We start from the raw sequence: 14,562 nt of genomic DNA on the forward strand, positions 1-14,562 counted from the left end.
CATTCCTGCCAGTTATGCTTCAAGAATGGTTGAGGTAATGAAGGATCTGCAGCTGCACAGGCAAAGCAGTAAAGTGTTTGCTGGAAAGCATGGTTTTATAACACCACGGGATTTGTTTCGTTGGGCTAACCGTTTTAGGGCATTTGGCAAGTCATACGAGGATTTGGCCAAAGATGGGTATTTTCTTCTCGCTGAAAGACTGAGAGAAGAGAATGAGAAGAAAGTTGTGAGAGAGGTGTTGGAGCGTCAACTAAATGTGAAATTACTAATGGATGATTTATACAAAGCGGTATATTCTGTTCATATGACTATTTGTCTTTTTTAATGTTTATAGATGATCAATATTCTACCTTTAGATTTTTTTGAGACTTAGTTTATCACACTTGCAAGCATTTGGAGCTGGCTAACAATTTTGTACTGTTTATCAAGTATCTTAAAGTTTTTTGTTGATATTTGTTATTTATGTGATTATTGTTAACTTTAATCTTTTATTACTAAATTAGATCCCATGGATCTGTTCGGATGGCTTCTACTATCTTGCAAGATTAGTGTAGTTTTGTTTTTTTGATGAGGATTAAATGCTGATTGGCTCTTTCCATGTAGAGTATATAATTAGTGTGCGCACAATGCTATGATATGCAATATATATTGTTTCAGTTAAATTTTCTGTTATGCATGATGAATGTACAATTTTACATTTGTAAAAAATTTCCAGCATTCTTTTACTTTTCACCTTCATGCCATGAACATAAGTGGAAATTTTATACCTAGACTTGCATATATTCTCTTCTTTCAGCGTGTGCATTAGTGTGTCTGGTCTTCATAAGATATATAGGGAGCATCAGTATTTACTTAGCATATTCATGTCTTAATGCAATTATGTGCTGTATTTGTATCTATGATTTATTTGTGATATTGAGCTCTTGGCTTCGTTAGCATGTGTATAGAGGTGCATAAGTATTTCTTATGCATTTAAGACATACGCTTTGTATTATTTAATTAGGATGCTTATATTATATATGTATATATGTACTCTCTCTCTCTCTTGTATGTATACTCTTTGTTGTATGCATATATTCATAAGTGCTGTACGCAGAGATGTATTAATTTAATTTAAGTGGATGTTCTACCACCACGACTGGAATTTGATTTTTATTTTTGAGTGGCTGAGAAACTGACACAACATTATGCCCACCTAATTAATTGTTTGTACGCTACAATTGATTGAATTTGGTGATGTTTCTTTAATTTGTGCCTTTAGATCCTGTATAGAAAATGCCAAATTTTGGTTTAACACCTGAATTGCTGTAAATAGATTTCTGTGATGCTAACTTTGCATTTTCTAGCATAAATTAGTAGGCTCTTGCATCTTGTCAACTTTCAATGTGGAATATCCTTACACACGGATGTATGATTTGCTTGATTCTACTATAGAACTTGAGGGATTTTCCTCCATTTTTTTTTAGATTGTAACTTTGAACTGATTCAATGCGTTTTAAATTATTTATAGGGACATGGTGAGGATGCTGTACTAAAGTCTGTAGAACAGACAAGAGATAGTGGGGACTTGGCAAGGTTAGCCTTTTTTTATTATCCTTCAGTTATATGTTTCCATTCTCTAGTTTATTAACATTTTTTTGTATGGTCTTTTCAGAATTACTTGGACCCAAAGTATGTGGAGATTATATTTCCTTGTTGAGCGCTGCTATAGATTGCGTGAACCAGTATTGTTAGTTGGCGATACAGGGGGAGGGAAGACCACAGTATGCCAATTGTTGAGCATTGTCCTGAGATCAAGAATACACATTTTAAACTGTCACCAATATACAGAGACTTCTGATTTTGTTGGGGTCTGGCTGAACCTCTCTTTAAACTTTTTTAATTTCTTATTATCATGGATACAGAGCTAATTTTCACCATTGTTGATGTGATATCAACTTCTAATCGAGCTATACTTTTATAGGGGTTTCATCCTGTGAGAGAGCGATCAAGATTAGCTTCGGATTTCAGAAAATATATTGGAAAAATGAAAGAATCCACTTTTTTTCTTCATTTTTTTAAGAATCTTGTATGCCTTACCTTTTACCTTAATCTTGTATGTACTCTTGCTGATTTAGTTTTATGTTGTTTTGATAGTTTGTAGATTTACTGTTTTTGTAGGAGTTATCTTCAGACATATCTCAGGCATCTTTCATTTTAAGTTGTCTGAAAGAAGTTGAAGCTGCATATAAAGAAAATCCTGCATTCTATCCTATGGTTACGAAAGTTGATTTTGAGAATTTTGAGAAGATCAAGTTGGAACTCCTGCAACTTCATCGCCGATGGCAGACCATATTCATTTGGCAGGATGGACCACTTGTTCAAGCAATGAAGGCTGGTGATCTATTCCTTGTAGATGAGATCTCTTTGGCTGATGATAGTGTTCTGGAGCGCCTTAACAGTGTCTTGGAACCAGAAAGGAAGCTGGTGTGTTTTTCTTATGCTGAAATTTTTCTTTCACGGCAACATGCATTCATTTGATTATCAAAGCAAACATGAACATAGTAAACAGTTTATTTGGATTTTGTTTCAATATGTTTCTAATCTCTGATTATTTGTCATTGTTTGATCCTTAAGGCATAGATTACATTATAAATTGGTACATTTTTTGAAAACATTACATTTAGTTCCCTGAAGGTGGATGGCATTATATTCAGGCACTATTCTGACTATTGGTTGAATATTTTTTTGATTCTTAAATCCCTTTTATGTTATTAGATTAAGCTGGATAGCATTGATCCCACGAGACTTCCGTCATGAAAATTCTATCTCACTATGCCGTCTTCCTTTTTGGTGATTCCTGTGAATTTCTCTAGATTTTGGTTATCTTTGAGAATCAATTACAAAGAGGTGTTGCAAAAACAAATTCTACAAGAACTTCAATCATTCATTTCCAATTTTTTTTTGGCTCGCACGGGTCAACTTTTTTTTGAGATTATGATATCTTTTTTAAATTTTTTGATGCTGGTATGTCTACTGTATTTCTAGTTTTTTGCTATGTCATATTAAGGATGTTGCAATGTAGCATTTTTAGGATTTTTGATTTACTGGTTTCTTTGAAAATATGTATGATCTTGCATTTTTCTGGCTCGCGCTTGTCTGATATCTTTTGGGAACACTGCTTAATCCACTAAGATTTTCTTTTTCATCAGAATTTTTACCCTGAAAAGTTTAAAAAATTTTGGAAGTTGCGACGGGTACTGTGGTCAAATTAAATGTGCAACGTTAGCTTGCAAGTCAAATCAATGATTACATGCTTGGAATTTCCAGAAATTTTCTTAAAATCGTTAGGCTATGCATGCCAATTTGACAACCAGAAACTTAAGTCTATGGCGCCTTTTTTATATTTCAGAAAAAGGCTATCTATGCTTTAGGAATCTAGATGTAATTTACCCTTGATCCTTTTTCCAGCAATATAACCTTTTCAGCTGCTTTCTTTTTTTTTTATGATAAACATTGAATAAACAATACCTTGATTTCTTTTGCTTCTTTGTATGCTCTAAATCACATAGACATGACGGAATGGTTGTATTTTTTGTCATATTTTTCTAAAGACAACTAATATTCATTTAAAACATCTTATGTGTGATAGGCTGACTCATTTAGTTTTACCTTTTTCTATTTTATTTTGTATGGCTTCTTATTTGTTCCTTGATCGTTTGAGATTTATGGATCATGCTTTTTTGTTTTGTTCTTCAATTTCAAAACTAAATATTTTTTGTTTCTTTAATCGTTTGTTCTGCTACCATTTGTTGCTGTTCTACTATTGTTTATTGGCTCTTATTTTCATCAATGCTCTTATTTTCATCAATGCCTGAAAATCACAGTTATTAGCTGAAAAAGGTGGCTCTATTCCAGAGGAAATAACGGCTCATCCCAATTTTTTCATTCTTGCAACGATGAATCCTGGTGGTGATTATGGTAAGAAAGAGCTATCACCTGCACTCCGGAACCGATTCACAGAGATATGGGTTCCACCAGTTTACGATGTTGATGAGCTTAAAGTCATTGCCTTTGAAAGGTATATCACCAGTTTTTGTTGTATGATCTTTTATCCATTCAAAATCTATCAAGTAAATATCATTGGTTAACAGAGTTGTTTTAATCTGTTTTTTATTCAGGTTGTATAAACCTGATCTGAAATGCCTTGTAAATTGCATGCTGAATTTCTGGCAGGTATGTATGAATTTGCTTTTTGCTCCTTGGAGTCTTTGTTTCTAGAGACATATAATTCAAGTTATATTCTTGTCGGCCGTTTTTTTTAACTTTGTCATTTGAAAAAGTGATGATTTTGTGATTTTTTTGAAAATAATTTAAATATGAATATAACCCTAACATTTTAATTTTAAAATAGGTGAGACCAAACGGGTCTCACATTTTAAATAGTTTAAATGATTATTCCGAAGAATAAATATCACTTGTAATAGAGGTTCAATCACCTAGACTGAGGTTCAATCACTTAGACTAATAAAATTTGTGACATCCGTTTTAGTCTGCGAAATATTTTATAAAAATACCAACAAGTTCCCCCACCTAACATAAAAAAATTAGATAGTGTTTATTTTATCTGGGTTTCAGGTTCCCTCTACAGGCAAACCCCTATAGTTCGTTTATTTTATCTGAGTTTCAGGTTCCCTCTACAGGCAAACCCCTATAGTTAATTACATCTTAAATGACTGAAATCACTTGAGACGAAGTCACTTAAGAAAACTTTTGATTAAGATCATGTGGTTTTGCCTTCACGATTTTAAAGTTTAGGTTTTCACGATTGGACATGAGAAAATCAAATGAGAATAACTCAAAATAGGAGCAATTATTTTAAGGAATTCAAAGAAATGAAAAGTAGGGGATATCACAGATTTGGGGAAAACCCCGGTGAACTCCCAACTATCCTATTGTTTGGCTTTAGGGGATATCACAGATATGGGGAAAACCCCGATGAACTCCCAACTATCCTATTGTTTGGCTTTATGTCTTTTGAAGTGATTTAATTTGATATTTCAATCATGCAAATTATTTAGGATTTAGTACTTATGTTTGCACAATATTAGACTGTGTAAATAACCTAAAAAGATAGAAGGATTTACACCGTACCGCACGGCAACCTCAGAATCCTAAAGCGTTAGGATTTATAATTGTACAACAGAATTGTACAAAAAGCCTAAAGAGTGATCCTATGGGTTGTTATTTAAACTAAAGAAGGTGATAGGTGATGTGAGTATGTTTATGTGATGTGAAGATGTTTTGCTGCTGCAGATCCACCTGAAAGTTATTCCTCGTGCTGCCCACGATGTTCGCTCCAAACTCTTCGCAGTAGCACATCCTGGTTCAATTTTAATTTTGAAATTGCACCTAACCACTAGGTTATCCTAATCTAAGGCATAGTGTGTATCGAAAATAACTAAACATGCAGTATAAAGAAAAGAACAATATAGTGTATAATAGAAAGAAAAGACAGTGTGACATGTTGAGAAAATAGTATAACGTGCTATAAAGAACAATATAACATGCTGTGAGATAAAATGTTGTAATAGAAATTAAACCTGTACACCTGGGAGGTTCATTGCTCCTTTAAGTTTAGTTATTATGCACTGTGTAAAAGGGGAAAGTATGACCTGGAAAATACTTGAGAGAAACAGGTAAATCGTAGAAAAAAACAAATAAATAAAACAAAATACAATATCACATATAAATATCCAAGAATAAGAGATTTATATGTGATATTGGGGATGTCCCCAATTGCTAGGAGGATCTGAGTGTAAGACAAACTCAAATCAACTCAAATCCCGGAGTGTTGGGTTTCAGTTTTTGTCAAGTTAAGGCAAAAATTTCATTATTTGATTTAATTAGATCAGTCATGAACCATAATCTAGTGCACCTTCGTGTCTAGTGTCCTAATTATCTCACAAACTGGGGTACGATATTTGGCTTCTTAGGTTTATTTGAAAATTAGGATGGGAAACTCTCTCTGGTAAACTCTCTCTTAAGGTGTGCTCCTAAGACTCAGGAAGCCTACATTTTAGTTTAAACTTGAAGTGTCTTAAAGTGTCTAACTTCAACTAAGTGTCTTTCAACTGTTCAACTAAGTGCCTTTCAACTAACCCTCAAACCTCTTTAGATTAAGCTTAGCTCACCATCAAGCTCCTAAAACCTAGGGTTAAACCTATAGTTTTGGCAAAAGGGTTGTGAAGTGTGCTTCAAACCTAGTTAGAGCAATTGAATTTAAGTTTATTAAAAGCTTAAGGGACCTAAGTGCAAGTCTACTAATATTTCCAATCCATGTCCCTAATTGTTATCTAAACTCTCACTTTCTTCCAACCCCCAAATATTCTTCCAATTTACAGTTTTATCTTTCATATGCAAAAAGAAATAGTAGACGGTTCGTTATTCTATCCCCTTTTAGGTTTTATCACATCGAAGATCCAAATCTTATTTTTAATTTTCTCTTCCTTTCTCTTTCCTTCATATTTCCCTTAAGATTATGAATCATTTCTGAATATAATTAAATCGAAAATTTTTATTTTTAACTTGACCGTTAAAAAAAAGAAAACAAAACAAACAAAAAGAGGCCAATCCACTTTTAAAACAAAGTCAAATCGGTAAAGCTTAAAACGAAATCGTAAGTGCATCGGCCTAAAGACATTTAAAACTCGTTAAAAAAAAAATCGAATCAATCTCAGAAAGGAGTTTAAGAGCCTCAAAATGTAATTTAAATCTTCACGAATAAAGTTTCAAAATGTGGCGAATAAAACTTTAAAAATGTAGCCCAAACATATTAGTAGAAAGTTCTCCAAGTACGGCTCACCCAATCAACGAACTGACCTTCACAACAAAGGTGAAAATTCATCACATTAAGATTTGCGGCCAGGGACAATGAAGGGGAAACCAATCCCAAACCAAACATCTTTAATCATAAAAGAACTAAAGAAGAAGACCGACATCCATAAGAGCTGAAAAACAAATCATAATTTAAGCTAAATCAAGTCCAATACATGGGGAAAACAGAGAAATATTTTCAGCTTTTATCCAGCTTCAAAGAGCCAAAACCGAGCCTCAACAAATGGGAAAACACGTAACAATAATAGGGAATGAACATAGAGCCTCAAATCAATATTCCATCTATCATGCATTTGAGATTCTCGTAAATAAACTCCCAAATAATTTCAGATTTTTACAAATAAACAACATAAAGATTTCAGATTTTTGCAAGTAAACATGAATGCTTCCAAACTTTGTAAACTAAATAAAGAAACTCTCAGACCTTGTAAAGTGACTGGAGCATAGCTTTCAGATTTTCTTACAAGTAACAAGAACACTAAATGATTCCAAATTTTGCAAAGGAATCATCAAATCATTCATCAAATCATTTCAGATTTTCACAAACAAAGATTTCAGATTTTGCAAATACGCCGCCCAAAGATTTCAGATTTTGCAAATACGCCGCCCAAAGATTTCAGATTTTGCAAATACATCACTCAAATGATTCAGATTTTACAAATACGCCCCACAAATATTTCAGATTTTGCAAATAAACTCCACAAATGTTTCAGGTTTTGCAAATGGGCCAACCTACAAGTATTAAGCCCCACCAAAAGAGTGTTTAAAGCCCCGCTTTCAAATAATAAATCACTTTGATATTACATACATAACTTCCAACAATTTTGTATGTTACGTATCATGAAAGTGAAAGAAAATATATTTCCAAATAACTTGTAACTTCTTGTAACTTTCATGCAAGCCACACAATCATGTCATCATTATTACTGTAGGCACATGCTACTCTACAACTACTTTCTAACTTATATTTGACTGAAAACCATAGAATCTGCAGCCAACCTGAGACTTAGATAGTGCTCATGACCCACGATGGTGCACCAGTCAATCCACCACCTTAAAACATTCTTAGTTCTCAACAGCAAGGATAAAAAGTTAAGTCAGGATCTCCGGTTGAATTAGTTCACTGCCTCATATTAATGGTTCAACAGTAGTAACCTTCCATACTCCTTTTGGAAATAAATAAAACAAGTGTAAAAAGCTAAACTTAACCGACTATCAACATATAGAATCGAGAGGTTTCAGAGATTATGCATTGGTTTGAACTGCAGCAAAGGGAACAATATTCAACTTAAATGATAATGGGAAAGAGACAATTCTAATACAATTGGATGTACAAATTAGGAAAAGTTTTGAGAAAATGAATTCTTTGCCTTAGCAGTCAGGTAATATATGCCATAACAAGAGATGTGCACCAATGCTATGGCTAAATACTGTAATGGAGTCCAGGGAGTTGAAAGTTCCACAAAAGGATAAGGCTACCAGCTAACACTATAGGCATACAAGATTCTCTAAAAAGTCAGATATGAACAGCTCGAAAGAATAAAATGTATCATTCCAAGCCAAGGAAAAGGCAGGCGATTCACAGCAGTGTCAATAAGAACAAACACAACATTTGTAGAATGCATGCAAATTGTTACAAAATCAAACCTGAGAGCTCAAACATGATTGGTACAAGCAGAAGTTAAAAGACCACATTTGTTAAAATCACAACTCCGACACCTATCTGATAGATGATTTGCCTTACATAGTCCCAAATAACATATTTAAAAATTAAATGTAGTGATCATACCTCAGTTTATCTCCTCAAAATGCTCACTGGACCAAGGTCTCCACACTCTCAGAATTTCGGCCAACCCTAAACCTCCCAAAGTAAAGAAGAAGGAAAACAACCTTTCGAACAACAAAGAAAAAAAAAATGCAGCCTCTTCAATAGCACCCCAAAGCCACTCTCCTTTGTCTCCAGAAATTTTCAACAACCCCCAAGCCACAGAGGATGAAAAGAACAAGTAAGAATGAAATTATAAGAGATTTTTGGCAGCACCTCCCCACTCTCAGAAATTTCGGCCAACCCTAGACCTCCCAAAGTAAAAAAGAAGGAAAACAGCCTTTCGAACAACAAAGAAAAAAAATGTAGCCTCTTCAACAACACTCCAAATCCACTCCTCTTCTTTCTCTCCTCCTTTCTCTCTAAAAATTTTCAACAACCCCCAAGCCAAAGAGGATGAAAAGAACAAGTAAGAATGAAATTATAAGAGATTTTTGGCAGCACCTCCCCACTCTAAGAAATTTCGGCCAACCTTAGATCTTTCCCCATATGGGGTTTTATAACCACAGGAAAAGGGGAAAAGGGTCATTTTACCTTTGTTGGAGCGGTCGAATGAGGTATCGGGAGAGGAAGGATCGCATTTAGGGAGGAGGAGACGACCTCGAGAAGAAGGGATCGACCACGCGACATACGCCAACAGGCGAGCCGCGCGGTCGAGCAGAGCTCGAGAAGGCAAGTCGCATGCGCAGATGGCAGAGGAGACGCGGGAGAAGAAGACTGGGCTCGGCGAGCCATGACGCCGCTTGATCGGCTTCGGTGCGGCCGATTGGAGGAGCTAGGGCACGGACGAGAGGGAGACAAGCCAAGCGCAAGACCGATCGAATGGAGCGTTTAATCGTGCAGGAGAAGGGGAAACAGAGATTAGGGTTTAAATTAAATTATAATCGGTGATATAATTATAAAAAAATCAAATATTTGAAAAATAAAATTTGATCTATCCCCTTCTATTCGTGCGGCATAACATAACAAAATTGATTTCTATTTTAGGTATTTCGCCGTCGGAAGTCGTTTTGACGAATTCATCGATTTGCGTGACATTTTTCTCGTGTAAAAAATATGACAATATGGGTGTCCTTTCCTACTAAAATTGGTGTCTCGAACGTGTTGGCACAGTCCATTTTATTGTCGGAGGTCGTCTGGAGAAGTTCGCATTTTCACCCGGCATCTGGCTTAATTGAAGTCCGATTTCGTGCAATTTTGTGAATTTAGTGCATTTGGTGTGTGTATGTGACGAAAAAGCTGTGACGATGTTTTCCTAAGGCTTAGAGTCCTATTAGGAACTTTTCGCTTACTTTTCGCTTGAGTCTTCACAAAATAGCCCATAACCGCTCGTTCATAAGACGATAGTATTGGCCATAAATGTTAAACATCAAAGAAAAATGAGAATTGGTTAGAATTTCTAAAAGGGTGGGTCTCAATTCTAGTTTTGTAAGATGTTTAATAGGAACTCCTAGAGCTAGATCCTAAGACTCTAAGGAAAAAGAAATGACCTAAAAAATGAGGTCAACAATTCTTTATCATATTGTAATGAATCTCATGCCTTCAAAATTGTTCTTATCGCCAAGTAAATGCCTTATATTAATGTTGAAATGCATATTCTTGGGTTTTTGTGGATGCAGAAGATGATATTATGCTACATTTAAAATTGAAATGATGCTCTTGATATTGTCAAGATGTCATCACTGAGATGCTTATATACCAGAAAGTTGAGATTACCCAAAGAATTCTAGAGAATTATTTTTAAGCTGCTGGACGTTGACCCATGCAAATGTACCTCAAGATACTACAAATTAGACCCAGTTATTAAACCCAGCTAAAATCTATGTTAATAGAAGTCATTGAACACATCACACAAAATTAATTAAATGCCTCCATCATAATCAAATTTGTTGAATAGGTGCCTTTTTCATGAAATATGCTCTGTTCAAGCATTTAAAGTCTCAACAATACAATTAAAGCACTATCACAATTGATTTGAACAAACACAGCTGAAAGGGTGGCCAACGAACGAACGCGACTTTGGGAAGTCCAACCCAAAATACATCGCACAAATCAAACCTGTCAAAACATTGCTTGTTTTATAGAATGGACCTTTTGTTATGCCCATAGCATCAAAATAACCAAGACATGACTCATCTCATCTCTAAATTGCCTTTTGCACAAAATTGCACAACCATCACATGTTTAATGAAGCATATTGTTCTAATGAGTTTGAAACATTCATAGATATGTAGGAGGGATAGAAGCTCGAGTCATCACAATAGAAAATTTTAAAAAAAATTTACTCATGTGGGGCGACATCATGAAATCTGAGATGCACTAATGACAAATTTTATGAGAAATGAATTATGTATTAAAGAACTTAATAAAATTTAATTGCTTAAAAATTAAGCAACACTTGATTGTTTGTTTTATTTGATTATTATTATTATTATTATATAATTAAATGCATGTATACATATATTAAAATAAAAAATATGGTTGATATTTAGGTTAGATTAAATTTAATTAGAGTTATCAATGATTAATTTATAAAATAAATTTTAATGAAAATCTTTTTATTTCTGAATCCTCGTTCATCCAACTAATTGGAATTTTCACTCGTACGTATCTGCTCAATTCTTTTGCTTGAAGTTGCTTTTGTATTCTAACATGTAGCCCGCACTAATTGTATTAGAAGAAATTAAAAGCTAACTTATTTCTTTTCCACACCAGTGCTGTTAGCCAAAACTTTTTTCCTTATTACATGCTGCATCCTTTCTCTCTCTCTGAGACACATAATCTTTTCATTTTTGTCTCACTAAACTCCTCTCTCGTTCCTTACTCTTTACCCTAAATATTTCTTCCTATTCATCGTCTTCTCTAGGACATAAAAAAATAACCTGAAATGACACATATACTGACCTATCTTGTAAGGGAGAGATAAATTTGCATGCAATTTGATGTGAGGTGCATACGAAATGAGGATGCAAGAGAAATTCATACATAGATGAGATATTTATTATTGCTATTATAGAAATTTTAAGCTAGTTATTTGACCCGTTTGATTTCTTCTAAAAGATATTGGAGTTAATGAAATGAAACCCTCACTTGACCGGTCTGATCCTTCTCCTGACAGCTTTTGTAGTTGATAAGATTGATGCCTCAATTAATCTGCTGATCGTTTACCTTGTGAGGACTTGAGTTGAGCAGAATGATCCACTATTAATAAGTACATTATAAATGTCGATTGAAACTATAATTATAAATAATACAAATGATCAAATTCCTCAATAATGATCATGTTGAATGCAAATCTCAATGGGAGGGTATTCCATTTAAAAATGCCTTATTTTGCAAAAAAGTAAATTTTTCGTGAATTGTATGAAATCTAAAAATATATTTGAAATAAAATATGTCATTTAAAAGTTAAGAAAAAATTTTCATCCACCTTATAGTTTGCACTCATAAGAAATTATTATTTTATTAAATATGCTGTTATTTTCGCGCTCAATATAATCATATGCAGTAAGGCCGTGATTGAGTCTTTTATTTGGTTGTTTGTTTAGTAGACTCCAAAAATAAAAATGGTTACAATAAGAGATATCTTATGTGTGATTTGGCCGGACATTGCTCAATGATATTATGATCACAGTTATAACCTGTATTTTTTTCTACACCTTTAATTTGTGAATTATAGGGTATGCCTGATGGGGCATTAAACTTTTTTGTTAGTTGAGATATATTTAAATTAGTACCTTTAGACAAACATGTAATCCAGGTACAAAATTCCTTTTAATGTAGGAACTTATGACTGCTGATAAAGATCATTTTATCATATTGAGTCGACTATCTCCTATGACTAAGTAGATTAGGGTTCATGGCATTCTAGGATGATGAAAATATGAGAGCTTTGATCAGGTTCGTTATCATTTTTTGTATTATCTATTCTAAGCTCATAGTGATAAATTTCATAAACTAAATTTGGGGTTTACCAAATTCTTTATAGCCCAACATTTAAATTCGTACAATATCATCTTCCTACTTATAATTTTATTAAAATTATCTTTATTTTTTCACGTATTCACTTATCACACAACTTCTGAAAAAGCTTCTCTATTTTGATTTGCCATTCTTAAATTAAAACCTATATTTTCTTTGCTGCCGTCCAGTGCTTTTCACACCGTCCAGGTTGTTCAATCCACCGCAAGTACCTTCCAACTACTGTCCGGTCCACCGTGGCGCCTCATGCTCCCCCCCACCCCGCGAATCTGCCGCTCTCTTTCTAAATGACTGTGTGTTAGGTCGTGATTTTGGGTGATCGAGATTATCCCCGAGGTTTTAAGATTTGATCTTTACCTGCCCCAAGGCTTGAAATGAACTAGAACAGTGGGGAAAAAAAATTTAATATTCATTCTCTATAAATAATATTTTACAAATAAATTTAATATTCATTCTCTATAAATAATATTTTACAATTAAAAGAACCACTAATCAATTTAATTTAAAGTAATATATTTAAATTTATCTCATTAATGGCTGTCCGTATCTCTTATAAATGTTTTCCTTTCTATCACACAAATCTTTTAATCACTTAATTAATCTGAAAAATTAGTTTAAAATAATAATAAGCTATACAAGCCCGTGAATGCTCATACTTCTAAACTACAACAATACAAGGAAAAACGACAATATATATGTCAGTTAAGCTTCTTTATAAATCAATATAAATATTTAACGTGCTATTCATAGAAGATATATCAATATAATATCTATACAACTATTATAGGGGCACCGTCTAAAAATTTATACCACTTAATTTACTTCAACATCAATATTCTTTTTCATTTATGTACACGAGTACCTTAGTATCATCAAATGGTGAGACTATCATAATCAATCATGTCATACAAACATCTAATAAAAATTTCAATTTCTAATAACAAAATATTCATCTCTTATTTGCATAACAATCAAATCATTCGATACTAATGTGCACACATTATTTCTACAGTATGAACAAAATTTCAATAGAATTCAAAATCATGTATTTGCAGTAATTTCAATATAGCAAATAACAGTACCAATAAATACATGTGCACACATTATTTCTACAGTATGAACAAAAATTCAATAGAATTCAAAATCATGTATTTGCATTAATTTCAATATAGCAAATAACAGTACCAATAAATACATTTGGTCTCGACAAAGCAAAATATCATTATAGTATAAGATCATGAGTACTCACATTGATTTTGATTAGTTTTCTATTGGTCTTTATGGCAACTCTTCTAATAATTGAAAATCTAACATTGTATAAAATTTAATTAATTTAATATGATAATAAAATATTAAATTTTCATTATTTGAGTATTAAATTTCATTAACTTATTTTTATGTAATCCTAACTGAATTCATTAATTAAATATAAACTGGGATTTTCTTACCGAAGATTGCACAGGTCAATTCTTCTCAAGCTTGCACACTTCATCTCCTATTCCTCTCAAATCTGAAATTCTAAACTAGAAGTCCTACTTTAATAAATCTTTCATTAATAATATAATATGTGTATGCGAATATAATTTCCATAAACCCTAATATATATTATTAAATTTTACTATATAAAATACGGTCCAGTCCTAACCACATGAAAACTCAGAATTCCACCTCCTTCGTGCACGGGCTTGCTTCTTTGCGTGCGTGTGCTGCTCGGTTTCCTCCTTCACACGAGCTCTTGTACGCTAGCCATTTGACCCCTCGTCCTTCAGGTTCCACTGCCTCTTTCATCGGTTTTCATTCGCAGCTGACCGCTCGAAGCTCTATAGAACTCCTTCGTCTTCCTCTTTAACTCGATAGTAGCGCGATTTTCTGCTCCAAAG

At 33.5% G+C, this 14,562-nt stretch overlaps 1 protein-coding gene across 1 annotated transcript in view; it reads left to right on the plus strand.

The window, feature by feature from the left end:
- Positions 1–14,562, plus strand: part of LOC110017904 (midasin-like) — a gene marked incomplete in the record, with an annotated part of 124,351 nt that overhangs the window by 36,996 nt on the left and 72,793 nt on the right. Inside the window, 7 exon segments of the mRNA XM_020715060.1 lie at positions 1–289; positions 1,511–1,575; positions 1,655–1,850; positions 1,964–2,068; positions 2,161–2,466; positions 3,867–4,060; positions 4,161–4,215. The exon segment at positions 1–289 is cut by the window's left edge and continues 14 nt beyond it. Coding sequence (XP_020570719.1) covers positions 1–289; positions 1,511–1,575; positions 1,655–1,850; positions 1,964–2,068; positions 2,161–2,466; positions 3,867–4,060; positions 4,161–4,215 — 1,210 coding nt within the window.

This window comes from Phalaenopsis equestris, unplaced genomic scaffold (genome assembly GCF_001263595.1).
Source record: "Phalaenopsis equestris unplaced genomic scaffold, ASM126359v1 Scaffold000002, whole genome shotgun sequence".
NCBI classification, from domain to species: domain Eukaryota; kingdom Viridiplantae; phylum Streptophyta; class Magnoliopsida; order Asparagales; family Orchidaceae; genus Phalaenopsis; species Phalaenopsis equestris.